The sequence below is a fragment of the Lepisma saccharinum genome, chromosome 2 (genome assembly GCF_977018435.1).
Source record: "Lepisma saccharinum chromosome 2, izLepSacc3.1, whole genome shotgun sequence".
Lineage (NCBI taxonomy): Eukaryota > Metazoa > Arthropoda > Insecta > Zygentoma > Lepismatidae > Lepisma > Lepisma saccharinum.
Window position 1 is genome coordinate 90971574 of NC_139230.1, and position 25684 is coordinate 90997257.

Sequence of the window (25684 nt, forward strand, 5' to 3'; positions counted from 1 at the left end):
CTACATGCACAATATACTTACCAATATCAATGTAGTTGTAGCGATTTCCTACACCTTCACAGACAACAATCGCTGTTTTGTCAATATGGTGAACTGTGCTGTCAATTACACATGCAACTTCTTTGCTGCTGTACACTGAAGCTGCAGCATGCCTCAGAGCCATCCATTTCTTCTTTGTGACATCACGAGCCACCATTGAATCTGCAGGAATTTCCTTCTCTAAGCTTCTCTGCCATAATTCATCAACATTCACTGTGGATGGAAAATTAACTCTTGAATGTCTATCACTAGAAGTGTATGACAGAAAAGTACATTTTACATACATGAACTTACTAAATTAGTTACTATGGTACACCTGAAATTCTATATTAACAACAAAGAGTACAATTTCCTTCAAGTGTCAAGAATCAAGCTAGAATGGGATTTAGAACAGCCTGGTGTTGAATGCAAGTGAGAACTTTTACATGAGGACTGTGATGATCCAGTAAATTCGTTATTGCTAAACCTCATCATCACAGCTTCCTCCCCCCCACAGAGTGAGTGAGTGAGTGAGAGAGAGAGAGAGAGAGAGAGAGAGTGAGAGAGAGAGAAAAGAGAGAGAGTGTGAGTGTGTGTGTGTGAGAGAGAGAGAGAGAGAGAGAGAGAGAGAGAGAGAGAGAGAAGAGAGAGAGAGAGAGAGAAGAGAGTGAGTGAGTGAGTGAGTGAGTGAGTGAGTGAGTGAGTGTGAGTGTGTGTGTGGGGGGGGGGGGGAAGCTTTCACTGCCAGTCGAGCATCATGCTTTACATCCCTGACATAACTGTAACTCTCGCAGCAGGGATCTGCTCTCTAGTGACGGTTTGCAGTATTTTATGTCACCCACTAGGAGCACACAGTCAATGTGTAGTGCCACACCTGATAACATCCACTCATCAGTCTTAGGTGCTCAGAGACTTTACTCTCTGCCATAGTCATGACAAAACAGGCTCTCCTATGCACGGAAGCCCTGCTAGTGCTTGGAAAAGATGGCAATGAATCTGACCCAATGTGTTTCCTCCACCCTCGTCTTTCTCTAGAATGAGGTTGGTCAAATGCATTTTTGATGAAGAGCATAACAATACACAATATATTTCTGCAAACTATCACCCCTTTTGTTACTAAACAGAGAGTACAGTAATTCTGAGCAAATGACTGGCCAATTTATTGACTGTCGATGACAGCAGTGTGCAGGTTGTTTGTACTCTTATTCTCTAAATAAGGTGCACTATTTGTAACTAGATGTATGAGCATCTAGTATTGTTGTATTGTTGTTACATTTTGAACTATTTAAATGAATGAGTGAATGTGCGAGACTGTGTGATTAAGTTATCCCCCCTCCACATAAATCTTTATTTCATATTGAATTATGGCATTTCAGGACAATTGTTATATATATATTATAGTTCCTACAATTCTAAATGTTGTGCATGTGTAAAAGAATAAGAGATCAAATATTTCTCTATTCAAGATTGAATCTTTTAGAAGGGATTTACAATATTTGAGGTGAGGAAAATTATGTGTCACTTAATCCATAATATTTTATATTCACTAGGAAGAGGGAATTGTTGATTATAGTTATCATAGAATTAACAATCAAAAGGCTACATGCAGATAAAGTATATGTCACTTCCGGTGCACTCTCCATATCTTCCCCATGTAGTTAGTATTAGAAACAGATAGTGGGGGTTACATTTTGCTGTAAGTGACAGCGTTCATCAAAGAAAATGATAATATGTATCTTACACCACTGTAAAGATTAGATTCAGAAGTATTGGTAAATGTATTGGTAAAATGAATAAAACAACATTCCATCGATTTACCATTTTCAACAATTCGATTAAAGATTTTTAAACCTTTCCTCCTGGCAAACACTTAAAATACATGTTGGTTTAGAAGACATTGTTAGTTTTAACCTACTCACACACAAATCGAAAGCATTTATGATATGAATATTGCATTACAAATTTAAGACAGGAAAAAAATATGTGTAAGGGTAGATCCGTATTTGACAAGATGTGTGATTTCAGTTGCAACTCAGGTTCTACATGATGCATGCACAAGAAACACCGGATATCGAAACAATATTCTTGCAAAAATATGCAGAGTATTTTAAATTGTTTAAACAACATACAGGGTGCGGCAACATAACTTCCTTATTTCAGAATGCAATAAAACCCATGTGATAAATTAGAATTGTTTAATGTTTTTTTTACACTGGAGGTACATATCTAAAGTTACGTTTCACACAGGTTTGAAAATCATATCAGGGAGGTGATGCCCCCCATTGTCCATACACTGAAGAAGCCGATTTCTGGCGTTCTTCATGACCCGAACCAGCATATCAGCGGGAATGTTAGCAATTTCTTGACGGATGTTGGCCTTCAGGTCTTGGAGGGTCCTTGGACGGGTAACATAAACATGGGATTTAAAAAAAAAAAACACAAAAAAAAATTGCAAGGGGCTAAATCGGGGGAGCAGGCTGGTCACTCCAAATCGCCCCTGATCGAGATGAGGGAGTCCGGGAAGTGTTCCCGCAAAACAGCCATCGATGACCTTGCAGTGTGGGCCGTTGCTCCGTCCTGTTGGAACCAAATGTCCCCTAAATCCAATTCCTCTAGTCGTGGAAACACAAATTCCTCCAACATGTTCACATACCGGTCAGAATTCACTATCGCTGTGACCTCATTTTCTTCAAAAAACCAGGGACCAACAATCCCAGCGGAGGAAATTGCACACCACACTGTGACTTTAGGTGAATGCAAAGGCTGTTGATGCAATTCTTGGGATTGGTGTCGGCCCAGTAGCGCATGTTCTGCTTGTTGACATATCCACTAAGGTGAAAATGGGCTTCATCACTGAAAAACACAATCGCGTCCTCTGGAACGTTTTAGAGAAATGCCTCACATGCACCCCGCCGAGAAGTGAAGTTGCGTTCAGATAGTTGCTGCGCAATCGCCAACTTATAGGGATGGTAATGAAGATCATCGTGCAGAATGCACTGCACTGAATGATCGGAAAGTCCAAGGGCAGATGCATGTTTGCACGCAGAACACCGTGGTGGTCGCAAGATTGAAGCTTTCACTGCCTCAATATTCTCACGTGATCGGATGGGCCGAGGGGCTCCTGTTCTTCGTCTTGTCACACTCCCGGTTTGTCTAAACGTAGTGACCCAGGTAACAATTGATTTCCGGTCCGGGACAGGGCCCAATGGGGCTACATAAAAGTGCTTTCGGAAGGCGCACTGAGTTGCGATAACAGAACATCCGTTCGTAAAGTAGGCCTCAATGGCAAATGCATGCTCCTCACTGTTCCACCGCATGCTGGCGACTGACTGGGACGCAAACGAAACTTTAGACTCGCGCCTGTCGAATGAGACCACTCAGAATTTACATCGCCCTCCTCACCAATTTCAACCTTTATACTGCAACTTTTGCCGTCGAACTGGACACTCTGCTTCCCACTGCCGACGTCGTCTCCCTCCCACTCGTTACTCTCCTCATGACACAGTTTCCCGCATGTAAGAAGTATATGGAATATCACAACCTCAGGTCTTGTCTTTTGGTTGTGTATTTGTCTTAGAATCTTAAGAGTTTATTGAAGATATATATATTTTATACAATTTTTTTGGTGTATATATGCTTTTCTATGTTTAGTATTTTCACATGCTTTAAATTGTGTTCATGTGTAATATTTTGGTTTCTTGACTATCATTTCATATCAAATCTCAATCATAACTCCTTTGGAGAATAATTTGTTATTGTATATCATTTACTGCAATTTTTTGGAGTATATTTAGGATGACTGTTTTTATCAAAAAGTGTAATTGGTGCTCCTATTTCTTATTGTATTCCCCTCCATTTAGGTTTCCTCTCCCCTTTCCTATCCTTTTTTTTCTTCCATTTCTTTTCTCTTCTAATTCGTCTTTTTTTTTGTTTATTTTTCATGTTTCTTGAGGAAACTGATATATTGAGTGTACCACCCTGGAATCATCATTTGACGCATCAAAATGGGAAAAAACCAACATATTACTCTCCTGGAATACTACCTTGATAGTAAAACGTCTCCTTTGTTTTTGAGAAATTCTCCGCCTGACAGTGTTTATCTGGACCTTCTTTTTCCAATACCAAGTGTTATGTAACAGGTATATTTATATTGAGTGTACTGTCAAACTTGAATGTTTAATTGGATGTAAAGCCTTTTTTTAATGGTGTTTATATTCTCATACCTCATATAAAGGGTATTCTTACTTGTAATGTTAACTTTTCATCTTGTATGGTCATTTTCATCTTTCTTTTTTTTACGATTGCAATCGACTTATTCATGTTCACCTTTTTCACGATCACTTCTATAGAGTATTTATTACCTATATTATCTATTGTATTTAAATTGGTTACCAATATTGTGCATATTTTTGATATTATCTAATCTAGTCTTACTTTAATCAGTTTGTGTGTGATATATATATATATTTTTAGGTACCTTGTTTGCATATATTCCCACATGGTGGGTGTGATCTTATTTATTGTGTGCTTTTTATGTTTCCTTAAAACAGATCAACGAATGGGTAATTAACACATACATTTGGGTATTTCTTTTTTGCCTAAGGGAAGTTTGCTTATTTATATATATCAGGTGCTCCCGGGATGGTATACCTATGTCTGGATAGTTCATGTGCCTTTTTTGCCAAATTTTTATTGTTATTATTATATACATATATTCCTTTTTTTTCTTCGCTAATTGGGGGAGTTTGTGACGTTTTTCTGCGCGGAGTGTAATAAAAAAGCATTACGTTTAAACACCGCGTAGAAAGACCTCACATTTTTTATCCTTCGTCGTTACGCCTTGCGTCACTGTTGTGATTCGTTGGTTGTGATAGTCGCCGCTAGGTGTCTCCACCGATCTTCGCCCAGTGCTGCATTTACGAGCGTGCAAGCTCATTCAGTTCCGACCCAGCCGACTTCCTCGAAACAGCCAGTGTGGCTAGGAGGAAAAGAGTGTGAGAGACAGCATGACGTGTGTTTAGCGTGGAACGATGTCTCGCTGGACGAGACTTGCATACTGTCTCTGATTGCACGCAATAGTATTGGACTCTCTCTCTGTATTTCGGCCAACTACCCAAATGACTTCTTTTTCTCAATTCTGCCATTTGGAGTTAAGAAGCAGAACAACTGCCTTTTTTGTGAGGAATCTAACGTGCGAGAAGTGTGTCCCGTTTGACCTGAGGACAGGTCGTTTGATGCGTACTGCGAGGTACCCGTTGTCACCAGCACCATGGAGCAGTATACGGAATTTTGATTGAGAAGCAAGCTGACGGATGTTTCCTGATACTTCACAAGGGAAACGACAACTGGACGAGAAGGAAGCCGAATTCTATTTGATGCCCCAGTTGCAGAGTTGGATTGGTCAGATGGAACAGTTTTGAGTGGACTATTGAGGTATGTACTGTGTCAAATCCCTCTTTTGTGACATACGAAAAAAAGTTAAGTGTGTCGGATTCATGTACCTTTACGAACCGAATCGCGAGTTCGAATAATTGGAAAGAAGAAGATATAAGCGTCGAATTATTGGAATCATGCAAAATTAAATTAATTACATAATTGTTGGGCAAATGTGTCATCGTCACTATTCGTCGTACAAAAGGAAAAAAGTAAAGGAGAGTTTCTAATTTTCTTAATATTAATTAAGCAAGGCGTACACTAGCGTAACTTATTATTGCATCTCAGGGGTGACAGAATACAATTGAAGATAATGTTTGATCGGCACAAAGAAATATAAAGTAAATGGGAGCACCAAAGTAAAAGAAGGGAAATTGTTGCAAAGAAGGAAAAGAATGTTACTATAATGAATTGTTGAGAATCGATCTTGTTTAAAAATTTGAAGTTATTTGCATCGACTGTTTGGTTGAATACGTTTTTGTTTGTGGTTGGGTCTATAACGACTTAATGTATGAAACTACAGAATACAAAAAATAATTGTTGGACCTTTTTTGAAATAATCTTGTGGGAGTTAAAATGGGAGCCTTGTTGATAATTGTTTGATGTACATGTTTGCTTATTGAAACGTTAATCAGTCTTCGCTGAGAGATTGACATAATAAATTCAGACTTAAAGTCTCAAATGAACTTTACTCTATTTTTTTGAAACCTTTGCTGTAAAACAAAACAAAAAGGTTACTATTGTTGAAAGAAACGGTGAACTAATTGATTAGCATTGTTACAGATTCTGGAGACGGTCCATATACATGCACATATGTGGATATAGATACATATATCTTGTATTGTCTTCTAGTGTGAATTTTCCACGATATTCTGTGAATGTATTTATTCCTTTTTCCTTTTTTTTTTTTTTGACTTAGTGTTTTGATGGGTTCCCTATATCCGGGCATATTTTACTTTACCATTGGTTCTCATTAGAGACTGAGGTGGCAGTGATAAACGCTGACCATTAACCTCAACAAATCGCGACTTTTGTAACTGATAGGTTGTTATTTGTTTTGACGTACGTACGTTAATTGATCCCGGACCTTTTGCACGTTTCCTTAAATAACTTTCACTATCTTTTCTTACGTACACAATCATCACGTTACAAGCTGCACAGGGTAGGAATGGGTGGGTATTTCTTCCCATTACGGCGAGTGGGCTGTGGGTATGTAATGGATCACATTTGCAGACATCTGATAGAGAGATGAAATCATTTTTCCCTCCAGAATGACATGGCTTTTATAGGAGGTGAAATTTACATTGTCTCAATCAATAATGAAAGTTAAAGAAAGAAGAAGATTGATTCTTTCTTTATAAATTGGTGTTCCGCAAAGTCCTGTGGCCACCAAAATAGACCAAAGTGTTTTGTAAAATATAGTATGTAGCAGTAGTACATTCCCAAAAATGAAAAATTTCCTTGAAAATAGGCTGATATTTCTTGGGTAAAAAAATAATAATGTATAAAAAGAGTGTCAGTGTTGCCAGCTTACGGGGATAAAAATAGAACAATTGCTTCTAACGTCGGCCCTATTGATGATGGATGAACCAAATTTGCAGGAAAGCATGACAAAAGACTACTCCTTGAGGTCATGTAATGCCAATCCCACAATTTTGAAGAAAAATAAAGAAAGAAACTATGTAACATTTCTTAAACTCATGATTTGATTTAATTTGCTTTATTTTACTTCGCTTTTTGTGCCACTTTTGGCTAATTTGCGAAGATGGGGATGAGTGATGAAATTGATGAATGGACACTCACAAATGTCCATGCCCAGGCCAGGATTCGAACCCGGGACCCCTAGCTTCATAGCACGATGTGCTAACCACTCCGCTACAGGGGCCGGCTTAAACTCATGATTTTCGGGAATTTTTTTTAAATTGGGTATTTCCTCCTGGACCCCTAATTATTGCATGTTGTTAAAGGGTTCTCTTGTTCTCATTATTACATGTAAAAGTGAAATATGTGAGTTGAAGATATAATAGTGGCAACACTGCTGTATATATGCCATGAAATGAAACCAGTGCTTCTCGCTTATACCAAATGTTAGTTTGATACCTAACTTACATCCCAGTAAATGGACTCTTCCTTCCAACACTAGGCACATGTGTAGTGATGAGAGGAATAGAGTATCATTGGAGTTGGCGGTCTAAAAAAATTGTGTAGTCAGAACCCCACTAATGTGAAAATTATGATGATTCTAATGTACGACTGTGATGGTGTTATCATAACACACACCATACCTCAAAGACAAGCGGTCAATGTGCAGTATTATTGTTCATTTTTGTAACATAACCTGCAACCTGCATTACGAAAGAAGAGGGGACACATTCTGCTGAATCCTCTCATTATTTCGCAGGACAATTCTCGGGTGCATATAGCATTAGCTCGATGGGACTGGCAGGTGCTCTACCATCCCCCATACTAGTCAGACTTAAGTCCCTGTTACTTTGATTTGATCCCTAAGATGTGTAACGTGGTTGTTGCGTACGTAAGAAAAGACAGCGTAAGTTATTTAAGGAAACGTGCAAAAGGTCCGGGATCAATTATCGTACGTTCGTAGAAACGAATAACAACAATCCAGTTACGAAAGTCACAAAAGTGTTGAGGTTAATGGCCAGCGTTTATCGCTACCGCCTCAGTCTCTATTGAGAACCAATGAATAAAAGGGGAAGGGATGCACGTGTTTAAATATATGAGACCCTCCCAAAACGCTAAGCAAAACAAAGTATATAATAAATATATATATATAGTCACAGAATATCGTGGAAAATTTCACACTATGTCAACCTTTCAATATATATATATATATACATGCGTATATTCATGTACGGGTGTGTACACGGAACGTCACAAAAAGATATGCGTACCACTCTGATCAATCAATTCATCTTTTCATTTAACACTAGTAATCTCTCGTTCTTCATTAGCAAGCGAGGTTCCAAAAACAAAAAAAGGAAAAAAGAGAGAGAGTAAAGTTCATTTGTGACCTTAAGTCAGAATTTATTGCGTTAATCTCGCAGCGAAGAATGATTAACGTCCCAGCAAGAAAACATGTACATCAAAGCAATTATTAACGAGAAACCAGTCTTTTAAATCGCACAAGATTATTTCCAAAAATAGGTTCAACAATTATTTCTTCCTTCCGTTTACTCCATAGTTTCTTACATTAGGTCGTTACAATTACGACAACGAACAAGAATATATTCAACCAAACCATAGAATCATGTAATATCAAATATCTTTAACAAGTTAAATTTCTCAACAATACATCGCAATAAAAAGCTCTTATTCCTTCTTGTAACAATTTGTCCCCTTATTTTACTTTGATGCTCTCTTCTTACTTTATACTATTATTTTCGTGCCAGACAAACATTATCTCTCATTGTATTCTGTCACCCCCTGAGACGCAATAACAAATTACCCTAACGTACGCCTTGCTCAATTTCATTAAGAAAATTAGAAATTCTCCTTTACTTTTTTTGTATACGACGAATAGTGACGACGACGCCCCAGTTCAAACAATTACATGATTAATTCCATTTTACATAGTTCCAACAACCCGACACTTATATCTTCTTACTCCCAATTATTCGAACTGGAGATTCAAAGTATTTCAACCCGACGCACTTCACTATATTTGATATGGCGCAAAAGGAAGGATTTGACACAGTACATACCTCAATAGTCCACTCGAAACCATTCCATCTGGTCAATCAAACTCTGCAACTGGAGAATCTAATAGGATTTGGCTCCTTTCTCATACGGTCGTCATTTCCCTCACATTGGTATTACGAAACTCAACCTTCCTCGCAATCAGGGTTCCATGAAGACGTTCCATAGAAGTAGTGGTAACGTGTGTCCTGTATAATACGACAAACAGTCTGTGCACACGTCAAACTGGACCCGGAACATGCGTATTTGATTCCTCACAAGAAATGTAATTTTTCCACTACTTAACTTCAAAATCCGAAGTTTACGAGTACAATCCACTTTCGGGTAATTATACGAAGTACGGAGATATAGTCTAAAACGAGCACGTGCAATTAGGATCCAAAAAAAAAATGCAAGTCTCGTCCAGCGAGACACCGTTCCACACTAATCGCACGTCATCCTCCTTCTTTTTCTCGCTCGTTTCCCTGCGAGGAACTGGCTGTTACGTGAGAGTCGGTCGGATCGGAACTGTTTCAGCTTACACGTTCGTAAATGCAACTCAGGGCAAAGATAGGTGGAGACACCTAGCGTCGACTGGCACAACCAACAAAGCAAGCATGACGCAAGGCGTACTACGAAGGAGGAAATGTGAGGGCTTTCCTACGCGAAATATGACGTAATACTTCTTTAGTATAAATCGCGCAGGAAAAACGTCACAGATGAAGGGAATTATTCACTTCCAAACTGTTCCAGAGATTCTTCAGGCAATATAGACCGCTCCATTTGAACCATCAACAGAACAGGTGCTGCCACAGGAATACTATAACTTCTACATCACTGGGATTGGGTTCTACACAATGATCGTGACTACATCGAAGGGTTGTAAAAGTTTCACAGAGGTATCTCTTTTGTATCATTTCTAAATATGAATTCGAGCATGTCTGTACCTTCATATGTATATAAATGACAAAAAAGATAGAACTGAATTATCATCTATAGTTATATGTATATGTATATTCAAATATATTGTTAATTGCTACCACATGGAGGTGGTTTTGATTGAAACCAGCCATCTGGAATGCCATAATTTGCGTGGTTTCATTTAAAACCTTCCATCCACTAAAGGTTAAACACTGAACACACAATTAATGGAAAAGTATTTTCACACTTAAGTAAGATCCTCACATTTGCTAATTTCTGATATATCAACAGGTCACTTTTGATGGATTGTTGTCTCCATAAGACAGACAGATGTGTCTGTTAATTAGTAGAGTTAGTTTACAATACATTCAAGTTTTGTTTTGTTGGTGTATCAGTACACCAAATTGTGTATTTCTAGTTCTTGTAGTTTCTGAGAAAGCAATATTTGAACAGACAGGTGGAAACTGTTTTGTAATGAAACTTTTGTTCAGATTTTGTTGATTAGTATCCTCAAAAATACAAAATCTCTGGTTTTTAGACATTTTAATAGGAGGAATACTGATTATTCATAAAAATATCTTACTGCATATTGCAATTTTAAATTTGGTTTATTTGCAATTTCAGTGATCATTGCTAATTTTTTATATTAATTTCTTAATATATATTTTAATCCCAAACATTGACACAATGACATTGCAGGAATTCACCCCCTCCTCCTGCAATATAATTTAGCTGTTTCCAAGTGTGGACCATATTTCACCTGCTATATTATTTAGCTTTAATTTGAGGGTGGACTATATTTCATGGGTAAATCTGTTTCCCTTGATGCTCTCAATATAATTCCACTAAAACTTGTTATCTTTTATTTTAGATAAATTCCTCACCTTTCTGGCATGCAAGATCACAACTAAGTTCTTCTGGTGGTGATAATAAGCTATTAATCCATTTACAGTATATCCTGGTTTGTTCAATAAGCTCTGCTTCATCGAAGTGATATCCTCTGAAACAATAAAATCAGAATCAATTGTATACAAGGTTTGCGTGCCAATAATAAGCGATACATACGTATATTAAAATCTTCTAATTTTCTATTACGTTTTGCTAACTACGACAATAAGGAGGGAAAAAAATGGAACCTTCAGTGACAAAATCATGAGTCAATCACTTAATGCTACTGACTACTACAAAGGCAGTTAGGGCACACAGTGCAATAGTGGGATGGCGAGATTGCAAAAGCTCCTGTACTACCTCAATTTTTATCGCGAACTTACAATATTGTTCGCTCCTTCCCTTATTTCATTATTTTATTACCGGGGTGTAAGTAAGAAAAGGTACTAGCGAGAGGTTCTGTAACAAGGCTCAGACCATTCTATGTTTGGAGAGACGCCTCCGTCCTCCAGGTACATACCTGCGCTTTCTTCCTCGATGTTCACACACCAAAACCAAATCCAATACTGTTCCCGAAATTCCCTTCCGATCTTCTCAGATAGGTTCGGTTGCTTCGCTATACAAATTCCAATACCTGTCGATTCATATCCGTCTGTCAGGCTGGTACCTTTCCATGGACGAGGCAAGAAATGGAATTTGTAAGGTCTGCATTCCAAACCGACGAGAACATTCTGTCTCCGTAATGTTTCGTTTTCAAGTACACCTTCTAATATTTTACCTACAAGTCAACATACGCCCCTGTCAAGAAGCGTCATCTCCGATGGTCGCTTGTCTGAGTGTATCATTTATTGGTTCATACATGTTAGCAATTCCTTTAAAACGATATAGAAGGACATCAAGAAACTATCAAGCCTGGTAAGCAGAAAAAATTTTACCAGTACCCATCCATAATACTTATTAGTATGCATAAATAATGCATAAACAACTAAATACCATTAAGAACCAAAGAGCAGTAAGTTGATTAACTAAACATATGAATATGAAATTAGGATAGCTGATTATAATACATAACCACAACCATTACCAGCACAATATCTTTTTTTACGATGTTTTTGTCCCTTAAATTGATTATTTTAATATTACGTTATCACTGGTGTTCTTTGCATCGCCAATGAAAACGTAAATCATGATGCACTATACACTATCCTGGAACCAAAGTTTATAATTATTTACAAATCTGAATGAAAAAATATTCACTTTTGATAAGGCATAGTTTACACTGTATGCCATAATGACACTATGTAATCACTTAGAGAATGTTCACTGTTTAAACACATTGTGTTCAAAACTTAAGGGTTCAATACGACATTATTTCATATCATTGTGTTTATTTTCACTTAATCACTTTGTTTTATCATTTTGAAAGTACCAGTTTCTTCTAAAAGAATTCACGCAATGATTACAGATCAGTATCATTTTGATTTCCCGTGTTCTGGACTGTTCACGTTTGTCCATGCATAGAAATGCATAGCACAATTGGGACGAACCTAGCTTCTGTACTTCATGTAGTCTATTGGGACTTCACTAGGGATTGAAGTGGTGAACTTGGCGTTTCCAGTTCTTCGAACTTCTTCATTTTCACATCTTGTTGCAACTTGTAATGATTGATGACATCCTGGGCAGCTGGGATGCTCTGGTGAATTGGCGTTTGGAACATGTAATACTACTAATTGGTCCTGCTGGGATGGATTTCCAAGTTCGTGAAATACTTGCCTGCTATACTAAGGTGTTGTAAGCTGGGAATCAGATCACAGTGGGAGAATCACATGTTGTCCTAGGTGAGAAACATCTTACACTTCTTCTCCAACTTCCGCAACTGGGACAGAAGGTTCGTCTTGGATGCATTGTCCTGTCTTAGCAGTATCAATTTGAATGTAATAGACACACATTCAATGAATGCTGTTCCTTCTTTGTCCTGTCCAAACAAAGTGTAGCCTCCGGAACATTCCTCTTGACTTGTCTTTCATCTTTCTATTCTCCAATACGGCAAGTCCATCGTCCATCAAAATCTGGGGGGGGGGGGGGATGCTCCGAAATTGGATTTAATCTGGAGGTGTATTCTGTAGAAGGTGGAAGACAATTTGGCGGCGTTGGTCCTCGAGTTTTCCTCTGTCGATCTTCGACGATGCTCTGGTGTTGTAGGTACCTGTTAGAGGTGGTCTGAGCCATTGAAAGGAAGGAGAAAGAGAAAATAAGGATAGGAATGTAGTAATTGGACATACACCAATCGACATGTACTCAGCCAATTGTAGGGTGGCTTTAGAAGTTCACTGTCTGCCTGCTGGACAGGGTGTCTAATCCATTGGCTAAGTGCAAGTCGGTGGTGATGTGCCTTAACAGATACTGTCAAAGTGATGTGATGGGATATCGATACAAGATTGTTTAGCCAGCGCTTTGGAAGAAGAAGGAATAGGGGGTGGTGCTGTTGATGGTCTGATATGTCTATTTTGTGCTATTCTTACAGGAATTATTTGTTCTTCATTTGTGACATTTATACTGCGAACTTGAGGGGTAGGTTTTTGTCGACTGGTTGTTTGTTGTGCAAGGGGACGACAACAAAAACAGGATTTAATTTTACGAACAAAACATGCCGTAATTAATAAAAATAAGATAGTCCCTACAATTATTAAAGATATCGCTGTCGCTGTATGTGACGCAGTTTCGAAGGGCAGTGCATTATTATTATGATTATTATTGCAATGAAACACAAGAATTATCAATTTTTATGAAAATTAATTCATTTTCTATTCTCACTCATATGTATTATGAGGAATTCGTTATATATATGGAATCACCAGAATTCCAGAAATTGTGTACTAAGGGATATCAGATACGCTCAAGTGCGCACTATACTTAAATGGCTATCTATGAAGATAAAACCTGTCCCTAGCATCATTATACTTCACATAAGGGAAATATTATTATTGCGAGCGTAAATTCATACATACTGTATATAAATATAACTTGTGCACTATTTCATTTAAATTATAATAGGAGTGTATACTCTGCAATATACGTATGCATATTGTTGTAGAGAATTTACACTGAATATCTTAATGCTCGTTATTCTAATGTCTCTATTATATAAGTTTCTTGCATAATCGTGTTTCACTGTAATCTTCGAATGCATATGATGTGAGTTTTGGAGAAACTGTTTACATGTGAAACTGCTGTCACTTCTGCTAGTTGCTTGTTGTTCATTTGATGTCACTTTCAGGATGACGTCACGCTACTTCATTCCTTGGCCGCTGTAATAGGAGATATGTATGTTTTGTTGATATCGCTGTCTTCCAAGTCGAGGAGGCGAGTGTTGCAATCTTCATGAAAAGAAACCAGTTTATTCAACTAAGGATAGTTTGGCGTGGTTATCACGAAATTCTATTTTTGAAGAGGACAGTTCCTGTATATTTTGATAAGATTTAACAAAATAAATGCATTTAGGTTTTAATTAAACATGGATGCTTCGATTGGACTGCTTGTTTTGTAGCGTCGCTTTTCTTCCCCTTTGACTAATCGCGACAATGACGATGAAATGATGGAATGACAACGTTCTTTCCCATTTGACTTTCTGTGGAATTATGTCCCTTTGACTTCTGTCTCTTCGGTTTCTGACTGTTCTGCAGACATTTCGTCGATGTTATCATTTTCTTCTTGTATTTTCTCCTTTTCTTCGAAGAAGGGTTTGACTCTTGTTATGGAAAATGTGTCGATTTTATCCTTTCCTCGGCCATCCTTGTAGCTTATTCGTACGCTGTTGGCATTTTCCATTTCAAGAACTGTACCATGTATTTTGAAGTAATTTGCGAAGTGCTTAGGTACATTTCGTTTCGGAACTGTGTCTAAAATTAGCACTTTTTGTCCAGGTTGAAATTCAACATGCCGTGTGTGTTGGTCTGAGTACTTTTTCTGGGTTTTAAATTTCTTCTGGAGATTTTCCTGTGCTTCTTCACGCATCGCTTGCAATATGTCTAGGCATTCCTTGTTAGAGTGCTGCAACGAATTTGGATCTATTCCTAGCAATGAATCCATCGCATTCTTTGGTTCGTAACCGTACATAAGGTAATGTGGAGAATATTTTGTTCCTGTGTGTACTTCTGAATTTATCGCAAACGTTATGGCCGAGAGATACAGATACCACTGTGCACATTTTTTCATTACATACGGTCTCAGCCTTTGCTTTAATTTCTGAATATGTCTTTCGGCGAGTCCAACTGTTTCGTGGAAATCTGTGTTTGCGAATCTGAGTCTGACGTTCAATATTTGACTCAATTGTTCCATGATTTTTGAAGTGTGCGCTGGTGCACGATCAAGCGTGATGTTGTCTGGCACACCAAATCGCAAAATGATCTGTTCCATTAATGCATTGGCGATTGTTTCGGCGTCAACTGAAGGTATAGATGTCGTTACCATGTACCTGGTCACTTGATCAACGCAGATGAGAACGTAGCGATGTCCGTGGTTGGCTGTGGCCTGCAGTGGACCGCACGTGTCGATGACCCACTTCCTGGCTGGGGTGGCGATCGGTTCGAACGTCTGAAGGGTGAGCTTCTTTGGTCCAAAATCTCTCTTCGACATCTGGCATTCGAGGCAACTTTTTGATTTCATGTACACCCATCGTTTTAATCCTGGGAAGTAAAATCTTTTCCTGAAATTTTCATACGTGGAAGATGGTGAAGCATGAGCTGCATTGTATTCACTGCAATGAATCTTCTCGAAAATTTCATCTTTTAATTTGTGTGGAATGCACAAGAGAAGTTCCTCTGTCTTGTTGTATCGATGACGTCTGTACAGTTTGTTGTCTTTGATGACATAATACTGTGCTGCTCGTACTACTCCTGGATCTTGCATCGGATCGTTGTTGATGACTTTAATGATAGGGCCGAATAATGGATCGTCTTCTTGATGTTGTCGAATGCTGAAGTTTTCGTCCTCTAGGTGGAAAATTAGTTCAGGGTTGTTTTCACTGTCGGCAGGAGCGTTATCTGCAGGATAGCGGCTTAAAGTGTCTACAAGGGCATTTTCTGATGACTTGACATGTTTCACATCGAAGGAAAACTGCTGTAGTTCCAGAGCTCTTCGTGCCAATGGACCTGTCAAATTTGATGCTTGTCGTAAATAGGATATGGAGTGATTATCAGTTATTAAAGTAAAATGGCTGTTTAGCAAATAATATCTAAACGCTTTTACTCCATAGACCACTGCGAGAAATTCTAGTTCAAATATTGATTTCTTCTTCTCTGTGTCGGTTAATCTGCAGCTCGCGAAGGCAACTGGGTGGCGTGAGCTTCCGTCTTCCGAATCTTGCCAAATGCTGGCTGCGAGGCCAACTGTAGACGCATTGGTGATGAGGTAGGTCTTCTTGTTTTGAGAATACGGTTTGAGAACGGGAGAACTGAGAATTTTATCCTTTAGTTCATCGAACTCTTTCTGGTGCTGCTCTGTCCACGTGAACGGACCGTTCTTTTTCAAAAGTTTATATATGTTATCTGCTAAAAATGAGAATCCGGACACATATTTTCTAATGTAAGAACAAAGTGCTAAGAAGCTCTTCACGTGTTTCTTATTGCTAGGTGTTGGAAAATTCTTGATTGAATTAATGATTTTGTCGGAAATTTTCATCCCTTTTGCAGAAAGAAGATGTCCCAAAACGATGGTTTCTGAAAATGCGAACTTACACTTCTTTATTCAAACCGTCATGTTTGCTTTCCTAATCCTATCAAATATTTGTTGAATTAGGGAGAAATTCTCTTCAAAAGTGGAAGTTGCTATGCACAAATCATCTAAATAGGTGGCTACTTGATTGTCGGGAAGACCACTAAATACAATGTCCATTAGTCTATTCATAAAACTACTGGATGTCTTCATGCCCATAGGTAAACATTTATAATGGAATGAACCACAACCTGGAATTGCGAAGCTGGTAACTGGACGTGATTCTTCTGATATTGGAATTTGAAAATAAGCTTGAGCCATGTCCAATGTAGTGTAAAAAAATTTACCTGCAAGACGTGCTAAAATGTCATTGCAATCTGGAGTGGGATATGAAACATTGTATATTACTTTATTAATTTCTGAAAAGTCTGAAACTAGTCTGTAGGTTCCATTTGGTTTCTTAACTAAGAATATGCGATGACGAAATGGTGAGTTTTCACAAGGTTCAATGATCTGTTGTTCTTGAAGTCTTGTTATTTCATTTTTCATTTTTTCCCTTAAATTTATGGGTATGGGAATTTGCCTAGCAAATGGAGGAACACATTCAGCAACATCTATGTGTGCTTCCATTGCGTTTGTTTTAGAAAAGCACTCAGAATTCCAATACATGATATCTGCATAATTGTAAATTAAATTTTGAATTTTGAGTTTTTGGTCTTCTGTTAGTTCGGGATTTATATCAATTTGTTTAACGTCATAAAATTTCCTATGTTTAATGAGTCGTTTTAAGGTTTCCTGGTCTAAATTTTCGTCACCTTGCTCGAATGAATGATGTACTTTATGACCACTATTTGCATTCGCATTGACGTTAGTGTCATAAATTTCAGAAATTATTTGGTTACTTCCTGCTGAACCAATTGGAGTGTTTTTCTGTATTACTAACGGATGATTTTTTGTGTTTGTTAGCAAAATGTGGGGTTCTTCTTCATTAACTAATGCATAAGGTGCTAAAATATCTAATGAGTCCAACAATTCTCTATTCGGTTCAAATGTGTTATATTTAGTCCCAATCTGGATGTTTTCTAGCCGTAGTTTTACATAAGTTGAGGATTTCGGTTGTAATATTATTTTATGTTTTGTTACAAATGTTGAACTTTGATTTAAATCTAACATTTGAAATATTTGATCATGAATGGTGTGTACTTTGTTTTCGTCACTGGAAAATTGCCATTTTGGTGAATACCCTAATCTCTGCAATGAGATCGTATTATCTCCTAACGATATGTTTGCTTTATGTAGATTTAAAAAATCTGTGCCCAAAATTGCATACTGGAATTTTGTATTAGCTATTCTGAACGGGTGACAGTAAAATTTCCCACCGATTCGGAATCGTATGAAGGCAATTTGTCTGACAGTTATGGAATTTCCACTTATTCCTGCTATGGTTGAATTTATGTTTATTCTTTTTGCATTTGTTGGAACCAAGTTGTCATTTATTATACTACAATTTGCACCTATGTCTACAAGTACTTTACAAGGTTTCCTATTTACTGTTGCTTCTAGAAAACTAAGATTATTCTGTTTAATTATGGGAACTGTATGCAAACTTTTCCCCTGACGACCGTTCCCACGTTCATAGGGTTTCAATAGTTTAAAGAGGCATTAGGTGATTGTTGTTCCGATGAACCTGTCTGATTGTAATATACTTGTTGATTATATTGCTGGGCTGTATGTTGTTCACGTTGAGGGCAACAGTTTTGGCAGGGTTGCCATCCCTGAGCTTGTTGAGGGTGTTGTCTCTGGAATGGCCTATAACCTCCTCTATGGTAATTTGAACGTCCCCTGTTCCCACATTGGTAACCATTGTTTGAATTATTTGATCTATAAAAATTGTTACTTCTTTGGGAATGTGAACTATTCCTACCGTTATATCTTTGGCGTGCAGGAAATCTATTATTAGTTCTAGTAGGCTGTGATCTATTCCTGAACGTTTGTGCACTATTCTAAAAATGATTAATTTGGAGTTCATTCATTTTAATTTCCAAATCTTTTAATTGATCTTGTGTTACAAAGTTTTTTTCTGTTTGCAGTTGACTGTTTATTTCCTGTTGATTATTTGAGCTAGTTAGAGGTTCTTTTATGGGAGGTTGGGTTACTATGTTTTGCAATCCTATCTGATTTGTTGATGCAACTAGACCTTGAGTATATTTAAGGGCCGCTAATTCCCTAGCTTCTCTGTACGCTTGCTCTTCCAAAAGGGTTTGTTTTCTTTGCAAGTTGTTGATGAACCGTAGAAGTTCATTCACCGAATTAAAATTCTTGTTGGAAGCTACTTGAAGGTACTGGGTACGTAGTCCCCTCACAATGTAATAAATTACATGATCCACGGATGCTTGGGGAAGATATTTCTGAATCAAGGCATGCTTACGCAAGATGTAAGCTTGCGGGGTTTCCTGAATTTGTTGGACTTGTTCCTTTAAGAAATCCTCAACCAGGAGAGGTTGACCAATGTCCCTAAAAGTGTTGGTAATTTCTGTTTTGAGCGTTTGATACTCCTTATTTGCATAATCTGGTTGAGATTTTATTAAATCTAAAGCGATTCCAGTGAGGAATAAAGGCAAGAAATCTTTTCTTTTTGCAGGGGTCCAAGTTAATGCATCCGCCATATTTTCAAAAGTTGTGAAAAATTGATCAACTTCTAAGGGTTTTGCCCCTGAAAACTTTTCAGGTTGAATAAAATTTGGTATGTTCAATGCCATGACTTCAGTATTGTTGACAACGGTGGAAGGAATAATGGCAACACAGTCCGTGGAATGTGCAGTGTTGGTGGAAAACTGCTGTATGTATCGCGACCTTGCCCTGGTGACGGGACGAGACGGTGAAATCGGAACCGTTTGTTCCGCCAGCTGTTGAATCCTCGTTAAAGATAACTCTAATTCGTGTTCATTTTTCCTTAGCATTCCTAACCCGCGTTCTGAAGCACATATTTCCTATAAGGAACTCGCACCTACAACTAAATGTTACAAAAAAGGCCCGTACCTCCAACCATGTTCGCTCCTTCCCTTATTTCATTATTTTATTACCGGGGTGTAAATAAGAAAAGGTACTAGCGAGAGGTTCTGTAACAAGGCTCAGACCATTCTATGTTCGGAGAGACGCCTCCGTCCTCCAGGTACATACCTGCGCTTTCTTCCTCGATGTTCACACACCAAAACCAAATCCAATACTGTTCCCGAAATTCCCTTCCGATCTTCTCAGATCGGTTCGGTTGCTTCACTATACAATACCTGTCGATTCATATCCGTCTGTCAGGCTGGTACCTTTCCACGGACGAGGCAAGTAATGGAATTTGTAAGGTCTGCATTCCAAACCGACGAGAACATCCTGTCTCCGTAATGTTTCGTTTTCAAGTACACCTTCTAATATTTTACCTACAAGTCAACAATATATACAAACTACAGTTACTTCTCTTCTCAAAGTGCCTCCAGATAGCGCTTCTGCCCATCTTAAACAGAGACTGAACACTAACTGTAAATAAAATGGTTTTCAGCAAAAACAAAAGCAAACCCGCTTTTATTCATTTCATCTTTTAGGAATGACATAGGTGGAACCAGTAGGTCTGGAAGCCAGATGCTTCGATTTTCACTTTGTTGCTAATGCAACTATTTTTGGGATATGGCTAACAATAACATGAATTTCCTGAATTACATTTCATGTACATTTGTCAATTTCCTAAAGCACTGCGAAAACAATTTATTTGTGTGTGCTCAGAAATAAGTTGGCAAAAAGCGGAGTGAGGGGTAGATAATTACACAAATAATATTGCATCAATATTTCTGATTTTGGTTGAAACATACCTGTTATCGCTAAAAAAAATGTCATCCTATGTATGAAAATGAGCTGCATATTAAGGGGGTTTGAAGGCAGTTATACCATAAAGGTAAAGCTTGATACATGAAATGAAAATTTTTAAGGGGAGTCAACTCCTGAAAAATCCTTTTGAGCACAATTATGAATAGAAAATTGGAGTGCAATAATTATATTACACTAATAAAACTAACTAACTCTCTAGCCTTCTTAAACCCGAAGGTTCATGGCTGCAGCAACACAGGCCTTCCATCTGTCCCTATCTTGAGCAAGTTCTATATACTCTTTTCCATCCCTACCGATTTCCCTCAGGTCCATCTCGATGTTGTCCCTCCATCTTCGTCTTGGCCTTCCTACTGGTCTCTTACCATCAGGTTTTCCAACAAGAATCCTGTAAACTCCTCTTTCCTCTCCCATTCGTGCCACATGGCCTGCCCACCTAAGTCTTCTTGATTTAATTATTCTAATAATATCTGGACATGAATACAAATTATGTAGTTCTAAATTATGTAACCTTCTCCACTCACCTGTCTCCTCATCCCTTTTAGGTCCAAATATTTTCCTAAGGATCCTATTTTCAAATACTCTCAATTTATGTTCCTCTTTCAATGTAAGGGACCAAGTTTCACACCCATATAATACTACAGGCAAAATTACTGTTTTGTATATTTTAACTTTTAGTTTCTTAGATATTAAACGAGAAGACAAAAGTTTATGAACAGAGAAGTAACATGCATTTCCTGAATTAAGCCTACTTTTTATTTCCTCTTTAATATAATTTTCATTTGTTAATATTACTCCAAAGTATTTGAATTTGGAAACTGTTTCAAACGAGTTGTTATCAATAATTAGATTTTGATTATTACCTAACACTTGGTTTCGGCCTGTAAGCATATATTTAGTTTTCTCTTTGTTAACTTCCAAACCTATTTCTTTAGCAGTTTTGAAAAATATTTTAGCATTATTCTTAATTGTATTCACATCATCCCCCAGTAAGTCTACATCATCTGCATATGCTAACAACTGAGTCACACCATTTAATTTTAGTCCTTCTTTAGTTTCGTTTACCTTCCTAACAGCATATTCTAAGGCAAAATTAAAGAGCAATGGAGATAATGCATCTCCTTGTTTTAACCCATCATGAATTGTAAATTTGTCAGACATATTAATACCCACACGAATTTTACTTTCTGTTTCACTGGTGCATATTTTTATCATACTAACAAGCTTCTTAGGTATTCCAAACTCTACTAATATATTATATAATTTATCTCTTTTGACCGAATCATATGCTTTTTTGAAATCAATGAATAGCTGATGGACATTTTGATTATATTCCCATTTTTTTTCAAGTGTCTGTCTGATGTGAAAAATTTGATCTGTAGTTGATCTGTTGCGTTTAAATCCACATTGATAATCACCTATAATTTCATTAGCATATGGGGTTAGTCTTGTTAAAAGAATGTTAGATAATATTTTATATGTTGTTGAGAGTAGAGAAATTCCACGGTAATTATTGCAGTTCATTTTATCACCTTTTTTAAACACAGGAACAATTATGGATTCTTTCCACTGTTGAGGGATTTCTTCTTTATTCCATATTAAACAAATTAATTTATGAATTTGACATATTAATGAATTTCCACCATATTTAATTAACTCAGCTGGTATTAAATCAATGCCAGGTGCTTTGTTATTCTTTAGCCTTTTAATAGCATCTTTAACTTCAGTCAAGTTAGGTTCTGGAACTAAAGGTTCTGCTGTATGTACTTCATTCACTTCTGATTTATCTCCTACATGGACATTTAAAAGGTCATTAAAATAGTTCTTCCATCTATTTAAAATATCGCTTGGGTCAGCAAGAAAATCACCGTCTTTATCTTTTATCAAGTTTACTTTAGGTTGCCACCCCTTTCTAAACTCATTTACACCTTTATATAAATCTCTGATATTTTTATTTTTGCTGTTTGTTTCAATTTCGTTAATTTTGCTTTTCAAGTAATCTCTTTTTTTACTTCTAAACGTGCGGTTAACTTCTCGCTTTATTCTATTATAATTATTTAGATTTGTATCATCAGAGTTATTTAACCACTTAAGTCTAGCCTGATTTCTTATTTCTATTAGATTATGACATTCATTATCAAACCATGGCTTACTTTTTCTCGGTTTATGGTATTCTATACTTTCTTTAGCTGCTGATTCTATTGCATTACGTATGTGCTCCCAATTCTTATTTACGTCTGTTTCATTTATATTTTCATCATCACTTAAATCCTGCAAAACATCAAATCTATTTGACAGTTTAATTTGGTAATCTTTCTTAATTCTTTCATCAGTAAACTTTCCTGTATCAAGTTTTAGAACTTTTAGATTTTGTTGCTTATGATTTATCACTGAGAGTCTTTCTCTTAATTTAGCAATTACTAAATAATGGTCACTGGCACAGTCAGCACCTCTATGTGTACGAACGTCAATTATACTAGTATGCTTTCTCTTATCAATGAGAATATGATCTATCTGATTATGAGTTTTACCATCTGGAGAAGACCAGGTATATTTATGGATATCTTTATGTTTAAAAGTGGTACTTTTCACAATTAAATTCTTTGAGGTTGCAAAAGTAATCAATCTTATACCATTATCATTACGTAATTCATGAAGACTTTCTTTACACTAATAGCTAGTAAAATGAAGTTCAAAGGGAGGAGTTCTGACCTTCACAACTTCCCTCCCCCACCACTTTTTGTGTGCATTCATGACATCAACAGACTCAAAACTACAGCATTGGCAATTTAAAACAAATGTTGAATCTGGGTTTACAGTGTGTGACGTTTTTCTGCGCGGATCGTAATAAAAATGTATTACGTTAAATTTCCGCGTAGAAAATCCTCACATTTCTCCTCATAATCTTCGGTATGCTTTGCGTCAGTGTTGTCGGATACTAGTTGATCGATTGACCGCCAGAGGTCACCAGTGGCATTTTTTCTGTTCTGCGATCACGATCGACGAGAGACAGCAGTTCCGAACCAGCTTGCGAGTCGTAAAGGAGTTTTGGAGTGACGACATGAACTTGGAGAGAAGAAGCGACTCGCGGGACTAGACGTAACTCTCCGTCGTCGATTACAATTGGTAATATGGGATTACCTTCTTTCTTAGAACAATACGAGAAGCTGTTCCATTTTTGTATCATGTGATAGTAAGACGTTAAGCTGCTGGTGTTTTTGGACGAACGAAGCCAACCAACGAAGATGATTAAGCGAAGCATTCCTTGACCGTTGACCGGTTTGATCGTCGTTTTCTTCCTTCCCGGAGTGCAACCAGAACTATGAAGGTGCGATGGGACAAGTTGGAGAAGGAAAGATACGAGTAACAGGATAGCATACTTCGTATGTGCATGGAGACGACCCATTGGAAGGCGTTCCCTCTTTGATTCAACAGTGGTCAGCTCTAATTAACCATGGTGTACAATTGTTCAAAATATCTAGGTATGTACTTTATGACCATTTTTTGCATAAGTGAACAGTGAATGCGTGCTTTGACTAATATACGTCTTTTTCTTGACCGAGTTACAAGTTGAAATATTGAGAGAAACGGACGGCAAAAAAGGACAAGTCAAATAGAAGGCAAATTAACGATTCATTCCCAGCTTATACGACGTCGTCGCGGTTGGTCTAGTAAAAAAGTAAAGCGACGCCCGGTTTCAATTTTTGTATAAGTAAGACAGGCACTAATAGAATCAATCGAGTACAAAAAGGATGGGGAATACAATTTATATAATTGTTGGTTAGCATATGGTGCATAAATAACCTTCATGCATATTTGTTAAGTTGCATAAGAGCATCAAACAAAAAGAAAGAGGGGAGTTTGTCTCAAAAGGAATAAGGCACATGTAATACTGCTAAAGATTGACCTTTGTAGATTTTAACGATATAGTTGTATACGTTATTCTGATGTTGTCAGTTTTTTCTATTTTTATTGTATTATCTTCTGGTTAAATTGTTAAAACTTTTGAAGAGTTGTTGTAGTGGGGGTTAGAAGAAGAAGTTGTTACAGTTATACAATGTACATGTTGTTGATTGAAATACTAACCATTCTTCGCTGCGAGGTTGGTATAATAAATTTTGACTAAGTGTCGCAAATTAAGTATTGCAGTATATGTTTATCCCCACACAAAGAAGAAAACTGTACTTTAGGTTATATACTGATGAAACGAGGTTGTGAATTATTCTGGGACGGACTCGTGGCTATATTTACTCGTTAGTTCAAGAGTTAACTTGGTCACAGCTTCATATGTATATTTTTGACCTTATTTTCAAATAATCTTGTTCAATGGATCGCTTGGTCCCGTTTAATTTGGATCTCGTCAGAGACTGAGGTAACAGTACAAAATACTCGTAGTTAACCTCCAAACCGTGACTTTTGTGACTGATTGGCTTTTTTTTTCTTTTTTTTATTTATAGCGTACATGTAACTAGTTCTTTCCACGGACTCTTTGCGCGTCTTCTAAATTTTGTTTATTATTATTATTACGTACGCAACCTCTCAGTTACAAAGTTCCTGGTAGCAGATCTGGTTTGATCATATATATATATATATTTCCTTTTTACTTGCTAAAAGTAAGAATTAAGTTGGGCTTTTTTTGGAAAAAAATTTCCCCTTATATTACAATTGTGGGTCATAGCATTACAATAACCTCCTTCCTATATTTTTTTTTCTTCTCTTTCCTGGAATTTTGATTTTACCTTTGCCCCTTTAGGGAATTCAGGGTTGCCAAAGTTTTTGGGGGCTAGTTGGAATAACAGAAATTTTGCAAATTGATTACAATTCTATTTCAACATACCTTCATGTTGCAGCTCCGTACCTTTATTACATATATGATAGTACCGGTTACCCTTTTGTTTTGGTTATTTATTTTTTGGAATTTGGGGCATTCTCCCCGAGCGGTCCACATAATGTCAGTTCCCCGTCATGGCCATTTGCATGGATCGCCGACTTTTCCATTCCCGCCTGTGAACATACAACCTTCCCCCTTTTTGCAGTCACCAACCTTTCGTACCCCCAGAGAACTTTTACTACCCCCCGACTATTCACATATTACAAATCACATTAGATATTCGGTAGCAGTTGATCTTTTACAGGCTTTACCGCA

General features: G+C 37.4%; 1 protein-coding gene across 2 annotated transcripts in view; it reads right to left on the bottom strand.

The window, feature by feature from the left end:
- The window catches only part of LOC145984088 (uncharacterized), a 501971-nt gene that overhangs the window by 417846 nt on the left and 58441 nt on the right, over positions 1 to 25684 (bottom strand). For both annotated transcript variants that reach the window (XM_083117495.1, XM_083117494.1), the window contains exons 8-9: positions 10953 to 11068; positions 22 to 252 (exon numbers count right to left, since the gene is read on the bottom strand). In XM_083117495.1, the coding sequence (XP_082973621.1) occupies positions 22 to 252; positions 10953 to 11068 (347 nt within the window). The remainder of the gene's footprint in view (positions 1 to 21; positions 253 to 10952; positions 11069 to 25684) is intronic.